Source organism: Austrofundulus limnaeus, unplaced genomic scaffold (genome assembly GCF_001266775.1).
Source record: "Austrofundulus limnaeus strain Quisiro unplaced genomic scaffold, Austrofundulus_limnaeus-1.0 Scaffold434, whole genome shotgun sequence".
In the NCBI taxonomy this organism is placed as follows: Eukaryota; Metazoa; Chordata; class Actinopteri; order Cyprinodontiformes; family Rivulidae; genus Austrofundulus; species Austrofundulus limnaeus.
Window position 1 is genome coordinate 198,554 of NW_013952836.1, and position 8,865 is coordinate 207,418.

An 8,865-nucleotide genomic window follows, 5' to 3' on the forward strand; every position below is an offset into this window, starting at 1 on the left:
ACACACACACACACACACACACACACACACACACACACACACACACACACACACACACACCTTTACTGCTCATCCCACAAATGCATGTTCCTTACAAACGTTACATCATTTAGAAGGGAAATTAACAGGGCTTTTTTAACAGTATTTATTTCCAATAAGCTTTGTTACAACATAGAAATAATGTACCAAACACAAACCCTTTTTTATAATACTTTATATACTATACTAATGTCCATCATATTTCTACATCAGACTCTAAAATCTACTGCTTTAACTGCAGGAAAGGGTGCATTAGATCAAAATTCTTCACAGCATAGAACTCAGGGGGAATATGATGTGCTGTCTTATAGATCTATGGATTCCTCTTTACTTCTAATCTGGATAATTTAAGCCTGAGGATCAAGAAAATCTACAATGACAACTTTTCCAACCACTCAACTGTATTTGTGGCTGCACTAATCCATGGTCTGCACTGCTTTTATACTCTCTAAGATCACGGTCCTCAAACAAGTACCACTGGTGATACTGAGCATTAGTTTAGCGGCAATCTGAGTGGTTTAATCAGATTGTGACCTTGGCTTTAAACAAACTAGCGGTACTGGTAGTCTGATGGTTCCAGTAGTTATGAAGACGACTTTGAGGACTGCTGTGGAAACTGATGCAGTGTTTCTGCACCCATTATCTAACGAGTGCAGGCTCCTATATAAAATAATCCTTTAAGATGAAAGGCTTTTATGGAGAATCTGTCAATAAATCCAGCAAAGAGTCAATTTTAAGTTATGCTGTGTATTGTCACATTCGTTTTAAAATACATCCCTATTTTAATACAAATGCTACATAAACAGTAAGTTCATCCTCTTAGTGTCACACTTAAAAGGTTTATAACAGTAATCCCATTTTGATGAGTGAATATTCACATTACGATGGTGGAAAACACCAATTTCTAGATTATGTTAAAACTGCTTAATTTATGAAAATACAGGCAAACAGGACAAATGTAAAAACCTAATGCATTTCATTTTTGATCAATTACTGAATTGGCTTCACTGAAAGATGTCTCAACCCACCTACAACGTAAAGTAAATTAAAAAATAAATCTATGTATACCAGAAATATCTGAAATGTTCTTAAAGAAGTCTTGAATACACTGCAGTGCAAACTATTTCAACAACATATTTTAATGAATTGTTTGTTGATCTTTTAATCAAATATTAGATTTCTGGCCATTTTTTTTTAAAACACTGTCTTGTTTAATATGTGTCGTTTAGTCATCTGAGTTTGCTGTAGTTTTACAGTTAGAATTAAACATTTTTTTAAGCTGGGTTTGTAAATTAGGATTAGACATTCAAGTAGATTAGCTACTCTGCTTATGTCATTCCACCTGAGTGAAACATTTCAGTAGAAGCTCAAAAAGTTTCAAAAAAAGGTTCTTAAGAACTTGCAACAATCTTAAGTGGACCTTGTTTTTAAAAGTACGAGAACCACTGATCTAATAATACTATCAACAGTGTGTAAAACTATGATGTTTACTATGGTTCTTGTGGTACTCACACTCCATGAATGCGCTTGTGGATATTGATGGTGTACTCTCTGGTCACCACTTCATTGATGGCAGAACGCCCCTTCTTTTTCTCTCCTTTCTTGGTTGGGGCCATCTGAGAACATGTAAACAGAAACTGTGAGTTTAATGACAACAAACATGTTGAAATGAAACTTAAAGCAGCTGCTTCGTTAATTTTACGCACAATGAAGTTCGGAAAACGAACTGCTAACGTCTAAACAGTCTTATACTAATAGCACAGAACTACCGGACTGTCACCAATAACAAGCTAATGTACAAATTACTAAAATAAACTTAGGWTAAAAACAATATCTTAGTCTGACTCTTGGATTTAGCCTTTATACCATGATACCAGTACACAGTGCCACAGAAAACGAGCCTAGATTAGCCATGCTAACGGCATCTGCACCGCCAGCCAGCTCCGCACCATTTTATTGTAAAAATTGAACATTTATCCGCCTCAAAAACACAAACTACACAAAACACAAGGTTTCTTTACACATTTAGAGGAAATATACGGTCAACTGGGGGTTTAATAAGGTAAGATGGTTATGGATTGAGGAAAGTTTTCAAGCTGACAAATAATCTCACCTCGGCTTGTAGCTGAGGCGGAAATCGGAAGGACGGACCAAAAGGAGAGAATTGTGGGTAAAGGAAACGAGTCCGTTGAAAAAACAGTCCCTGTACAACAAATACAAAAGCGAGAGTTCCGAGTGAACTAAAATAGCCAAATGATGAGAAAATAAAAAGAAAAAATATTACTGCTAATTTAAAAACATGTTTATGACTGAAGTATTTGAAAAAAAATTTAATCAGTTCTTCCAATTCATATTGGCTTTTATACAACGCTGCAATTATTTAAACTGTTACCAAATCTATTCAGTAAATTTATTTYGTGAACTTTTTAATAGGCACACATCTTTATGTTATATACTGATGCAGATTTATTATTTGGAAAGAACAAATACAAGTATCTTAATTTTTGCTGGTTATTCAGTTCCCAGCTTGCAATTTCTCTGGTATATCTAGCAAGTGCCTGACAACTTGTTGGTGTTTATTCTAGGCATTTGAATAGAAAGTTTGTAAATAGTAAGACTAAAAAGTACAGCAAATTACTAGTTCATCAAGTTTACCACACTGTAGCTGCTAATTTATGAGCGGGAGGCAGGTGGAACACAGAGGCTGCACAGAGCAGAGGACAGTCAGATGGAGGAGGGTGAATCGTGGGAACAGCCAACAGCCAAAAGAAGACATGTGCCACTGCCAGATTCTTAGCAAAAGTAAACCTGGACTTCAAGAGTCCAGCAGTTCTTAAAAGAAAAAATGAATACACACTGTCATGACAGAAGTTTGTTTCTTTAAAACAAATTTTATTACAGTTGGCATGATCACAAGTTTCATATTTCAACAGGCCACTGTGGAAATATAATAAAACATGAATATAAATGTACAACCACCGGGGGAGTATTTAAACAGTTACTGTGAGATTGTCAAACATCCTTTAATGATTGACACATGCATCGTTCCAGCTGTTTGAGGTAAACAAGCAGCTCTCAGAGGCTTCAAGTATAATCTTATAAACCAGCTCAGTTTATTAGGTGCTCTTTTAGAATATTTCAAGTAGTGTAAAATAACAACAGTAGGAGTCAACTGTATGGATGTAAACAAGATAAACACTGACTAAATATCATTAGAGTTGTTTGTTTACAAGAAACTCATTTAAACAACCTTAATAGATTATTTTACTGCTTTCTGATGTTTCTCTCCAAAAATAACTATAATTAGAACGTAGCTGACACAGAGTTACAAATATAAAATCTGAACGGCTTAAACGAACTGAAAGCAGCAGAATAAAACTGAAAAGCAAACACTGACTTTTATATCATTCCTTTAATAATAATTTGTGAATCGGTTGAATTAATGCCAAAGCTGTCAGTTGATTAATATTTCTATAATTWCAACCCCAGCTCTAAACAGGTTTGGCCGTTCTGTAGAATATAAATAAAAAAACAGAATGTTTGTAAATCTCATAAATAAATTGTATCATCATAAACTGCAGACTCTTAATTTCTTTTGATGATATTGTGAACTGTAGCTGATGGGACGTTCGATTATTGTGAAGTTTGTTTTATTGTTTTTAGTTCTCAGACTGATAAACGTCTGCCCGTCTTTAATACAAAAATACTATTTTGATACCAGAGCTCTCACTGACCAGTTATTGGTGGTAAAAATGCTCCTTCAGCTGTTTTGTTGGCTCTGTCTCATTTTGTATTTTATTTTTTAGACTAAATTAAAATTGATCTTACTCATTCCTAACAATAATACAATTTCTTTGTTTAAACGCTTGATATGTGTTCAAATGAGAATAAAAAATATGGGTTTTGATTTGCATTTTACACAATGACTGTCAGAACTGGGGTTGTAAATGTCAGCCTCAAATGAAACACGTGGAACTGGAATGTATCTACAAAGTGAAACTAAAGTGAAGAAGATTTTTAGTGAACTTTGGTTCTTTCATATCAGCTCTTAGCATTAGTTCAGGTCACGCAGAGTTCTGCAGCTCCAGRTTAAAATGTTGGGGTCTTACATGCTGCTGGACTATATGTGTCTGCTCACAGTGAAGAGGAAAAAAAAAAGGCTACAGCTTGGTTACATCATAAAAAAACTGTGCAAAAAAACAAACAAGTAAACCAGTTTATATTCCCATGCGGATACGTGCTGCATCCATTTTTTACTATTTCATGCTGTTAATGTTTCAGTTCTAACACATCTGTGATTAACCACCATCAGAACAAATCAAACGAACCCTGCCTCTTTAACACAAAGCTTCACTGGTGTCCTTTAAKAAAACCTAACAGCTGCATCATCTGTAACCTTGTGCTCTCTGAAGCTGTGAATCTAAAGGTGTATTCATCCACAGCTCAAACTAGTGCCCAGATACAGCGACACATTATTAGTTCTGATCTTGTTCCATCTAGCCAAGCCTCTCTTCAAACGTTCAACACAAAAGCATTTTGTACGAACGGACGACTCCTGTAACAGAGATCTAACCCGTCCCTGCTCCTGTTTGATGGTTTTAGGTTGTTTTATTGTTACATGTTCATTTGTTGCCAGGAATAAATAATCCCTCCTGATGCTGACCTCATCAGCTGAAGGTCGAGCATCTTTCTTTGGATATGAAGAGACCCGCCCCTAAAAAAAAGTAAAATAAAAACAGTCCTGTGCTGACAGAGACCAGTTAAGAATCAGAGGTTGTGCACTGCGGTGCATTTTGATCTCTGATTGGTCCCTAGCCGAGGCTCTCTTGGTAACCTGGTTAGCGTGACGACAGCTGCTCTSCCAGGAAACGTCTCGCAGCCCAGGAGGACACGCGACTCACGTTSTCCCTCTGACACAGAGGGAGGTGCAGCGGGGGGAGGAGCTACTTGGCTCCTCCTGACGGTGACCTCAGGTRTGCTCAGTACCGCCCCCTGTGGTTAGTTCTGGACATGGTGAGYGGCAGAGACACGGAGGACAGGGACGACACCTCCCAGTAGAGGGAGCGAGACAAGAAGAGCTGGTAGAGGATCACCATGGAGATAGACTGGCAGAGGATCACACCGATGGTCACCACCTACAGAGAGGAGAACACATCGACTGTCACTGGAAACACAAGGATTATCTGTAGGTTAGAGGAAAACCTGACAGCGTGAGCCTAAACATTTATATGTTTTAGTCCAAACCTTTTCTCTCTGGTAGTCGTTGAAGACTGCAGACATGAGGACGAGGACAGGATGACAGAGGAACCACAGGAAGCAGCCCTGCAGACAAAACAYGTGAAGACAACATCTAGTTGTTAAAGGCATCCAGGATTAGTTGTAACATTWGACTTTATTTGATAAACATTTATTTAAACTGTAAAATAAAGACTGTAAAAATACTGTAGGCTGTTTAGTTTTGTAAATTTTTAAAACTGTATGTTTTAACATGGACAGAGCCATTTTATTTACACACAAAGCATTCTGGGTAAATGATGACGTGGATAGGTCCTCAGTGTGAGCGAGCTATATCCACCCTGAAGGTTAATCTTGGACAATATCTGATGATCGACTCTTTTAAATGAAACCAGAGAGCGTTGACAGAGAGGAGAAGGTAGAAATGACTCAGCCTGGAACTGAAAATAWATCCACTGGTAGCTTCAAATTACCAAATATACGGTATCTACCTTCAGGGTGGATATAGCTCRCTAGCAGCCTCACACCATGACCTATCCACGTCATCATTTACCCAGAATGCTTTGTGTGTAAATAAAATGGCTCYGTCTGTGTAATATATTTTTAAACTTTTAGTTTAAAAATGATAAAAACTAAACAGCCTACAGTATTTTTACAGTCTTTATTTTACAGTTAAATTTTATGTTTATTAAATAAAGTCTAATGTTACAACTAATCATGGATCCCTTTAAAGTTTGGGAGGAGGTGTGACGTGTTACCTTGGCGAAGCTGAAGTAAAAGTCTCTCTTCAGGGTGCTCCTCTCTGTGGAGATGATCTGGTAGAGGATGGATGCCAGCAGCAGGGCCAGGCCCACTCTCAGAGCTATGAGGAGGACACCTGCCAGACTCTGCTGGGCGTGGTAGCTGTGGTGTTCACCGTCCGACTCTGAATACTGCTCCCACAGCAGCAGCACCCCCTGGACCAGACGCAAGTAGAATTTAACCCCTCAGCCCAGATTACACAATAGACTCTGCAAAAAAGGAAAGTGTAATCCCACACACCTGTGTGATGACTCCACCCACAGCGACGGCTGTCGAGGCTGGAGACTGCTCCCACTGCAGAGGTCTGGACTGAGGCTTCCTGCCCCGACTCAGAGTCCAGCCCATGCACAGACTCAGTAACATGTACAGCATGGACACCTGGGACACCATATCCCAGACTGCAAAACCAGGAAGACAAAAACAAAATAAAGCTGGGACAACGTCGTCTTCACCTCAGAGTTCCTCAGTATTTACTTGACAAGAGAGTCAATKTAAACTGTGTGTGAACGCACTGAACTACTTTGCTCAAACTTGTTGAAGGAACTAAAAATGTTCAAAAATGAAACAAGCAGATAAGAATACATGCTAAAACTATGAGCAGCCCAACTGCAGGTAAAAACAAAAAGAGGCAGGCAGAACAGATGCTAAAATGATCAAAGGAGATGCAAAAATGATCAAAGTTAATGCTAAAATGAGCAAAGCTAATGTTAAAATGAGCAAAGCTAATGCTAAAATGATCAAAGCTAATGCTAAAATGATCAAAGTTAATGCTAAAATGATCAAAGTTAATGCAAAAATGATCAAAGTTAATGCAAAAATGATCAAAGTTAATGCTAAAATGATCAAAGCTAATGTTAAAATGAGCAAAGCTAATGCTAAAATGATCAAAGCTAATGCTAAAATGATCAAAGCTAATGCTAAAATGAGCAAAGCTAATGTTAAAATGATCAAAGTTAATGCAAAAATGATCAAAGTTAATGCTAAAATGAGCAAAGCTAATGTTAAAATGAGCAAAGCTAATGCTAAAATGAKCAAAGCTAATGCTAAAATGAGCAAAGCTAATGCTAAAATGATCAAAGCTAATGCTAAAATGAGCAAAGCTAATGCTAAAATGAGCAAAGGATATGCTAAAAATTGCAAAGCAGCAAAATGCTAGCTTAATGTACATTGAACAGTAACTACAATTTGCTAACCAAATGCTAAAATAAAAAAATAGTGGATGAAAGTACATAAAAAGTTGCCAAAGGTAAAAATACGTAAAAAGAAGCTGAAACTAACAAAATACATGCTAATATAAAAAAAAAACATAGCTAGAGCTAAAATAAGCAAAAAGATGCTAAAAGGACCTGGATAACTGCTAAGAGTAAAATTAGAAAAGCAGCACTGGTAGCTTAAAAATACCAAAGGAAATTAACAAACTGTAACAAAAAGTAAATGGATGATTAAGCTAAAAAAAAGGAAAGAAAATAAACAGCTAATATTTAAAAAGGAGCAGAATGGTAGTTCAAAAAAGAGCTGAGTGCAAAGAGAACGTTTTGAAGGAACTGAAAAAGACAAAGTACTTCTATGGAAAAAATTGTAAAGAAAGATAAACATTAAAAAAGGTATAAAAGTTCAATAAAACCCTAAAGCCATAGCATCCATATTCTAAAAGAGCTGAACATTTCAAAAAYACAAATGGACAAAACAATGCATAAAGTAAGCAGAAGTAGTTTGACTTTAAAAGAAACTACCAACACAAAAACAACAACGTGAAAGCTGACTCAGCGTTTCTTATGAACAGACTAAYACGAGTTGTGGAACATACACTCTGCCAGGCTGCCCATCAGGGGAAAACCAGCACCGTCTCTGGAGTACCTGCAGCAAACAGGAGCAGAAAACAGTTTTATTGTTTCCTGTGAACTTAGGGACTCTGGCTACTCGTGGACCTACCTGGCCAGGTGGATGTAGTTGCAGAGGGCGGAGAAGCCCTGCAGAGCCAGCGCGGTWGTTAGCACTCTGAGGACGGTGAGCATGGGTCCGCCTTTCCTCAGAGCCTGGTACAGAGGCTGGACGTAGATGCAGCAGGCGATGAAGTAGGCCAGCAGCAGGAGGAAGTAGAAGCTGTGCAGCCCTGAGAGAGAAAAGATGAGTCATGAATGACGCGTAGGAGTTCAGATCAATGGGCTGGAACAGTCAGGGTGCATCCATGTGGGGTCTGGATCTAATGGAGCACGTAAAACTGTCACATAAACATGAAGAGATTAAACTGACRGATCAGATCCGGACACTGCTTTATCAGACGTAGGAACTTGATCTCGTCTCACACGAGTCATCAATGTTCTGAAACTGTGTCAAAATGTGCTGGGGACGGGTGGGTGGGGGGTCTGACCTGCCTCCTCTGCACTGAAATGATCCAGAGGATTCCCAGCAGAGTCAGCGTTAAACAGCAGGAGGGTGAAGCTGAGRTCTGAGGGAGACAGAGTGGCTGAGCTGTCCTAGAAGAACAACAACAACAAAAAAAAGAATCTAATTTAACTAAAATAAGAACAAATGAAAAGACTTTATAAAGATAAACAGATTTTCAACTGATTTTTGTGTTGTTAGATTTATTGTTCACTGCTTGTTGTCAGTTCCTCACATAGCTCTGRTCTGATCCATTTCCAGCTAAAAATCTTCAGCTAGCTTCAGATCAGGACTCTGAGCTGGATGGTGTCATTATTTCATTACAGCATGCTGATAAGGTGATAATGTTTGCTCCTGTGTTTGTCTGTTTGGGTGGATTTTATTGGAACCCTCAGGAAGTAAACA

General features: G+C 38.1%; 2 protein-coding genes across 2 annotated transcripts in view; both read right to left on the minus strand.

Annotated features, from left to right (window-relative positions):
• The window catches only part of rpl31 (ribosomal protein L31), a 6,588-nt gene extending 4,380 nt beyond the window's left edge, over positions 1 to 2,208 (minus strand). The window contains exons 1-2 of the mRNA XM_014024666.1: positions 2,153 to 2,208; positions 1,552 to 1,655 (exon numbers count right to left, since the gene is read on the minus strand). Of these exons, the coding sequence (XP_013880120.1) occupies positions 1,552 to 1,655 (104 nt within the window). The 5' untranslated portion in view covers positions 2,153 to 2,208. The remainder of the gene's footprint in view (positions 1 to 1,551; positions 1,656 to 2,152) is intronic.
• Positions 2,209 to 2,910: 702 nt separating this feature from the next.
• gpr180 (G protein-coupled receptor 180) overlaps positions 2,911 to 8,865 on the minus strand; it is a 9,493-nt gene continuing 3,538 nt past the window's right edge. Inside the window, exons 4-10 of the mRNA XM_014024664.1 lie at positions 8,447 to 8,552; positions 8,008 to 8,188; positions 7,883 to 7,932; positions 6,316 to 6,473; positions 6,033 to 6,230; positions 5,284 to 5,361; positions 2,911 to 5,174 (exon numbers count right to left, since the gene is read on the minus strand). Of these exons, the coding sequence (XP_013880118.1) occupies positions 5,019 to 5,174; positions 5,284 to 5,361; positions 6,033 to 6,230; positions 6,316 to 6,473; positions 7,883 to 7,932; positions 8,008 to 8,188; positions 8,447 to 8,552 (927 nt within the window). The 3' untranslated portion in view covers positions 2,911 to 5,018. The remainder of the gene's footprint in view (positions 5,175 to 5,283; positions 5,362 to 6,032; positions 6,231 to 6,315; positions 6,474 to 7,882; positions 7,933 to 8,007; positions 8,189 to 8,446; positions 8,553 to 8,865) is intronic.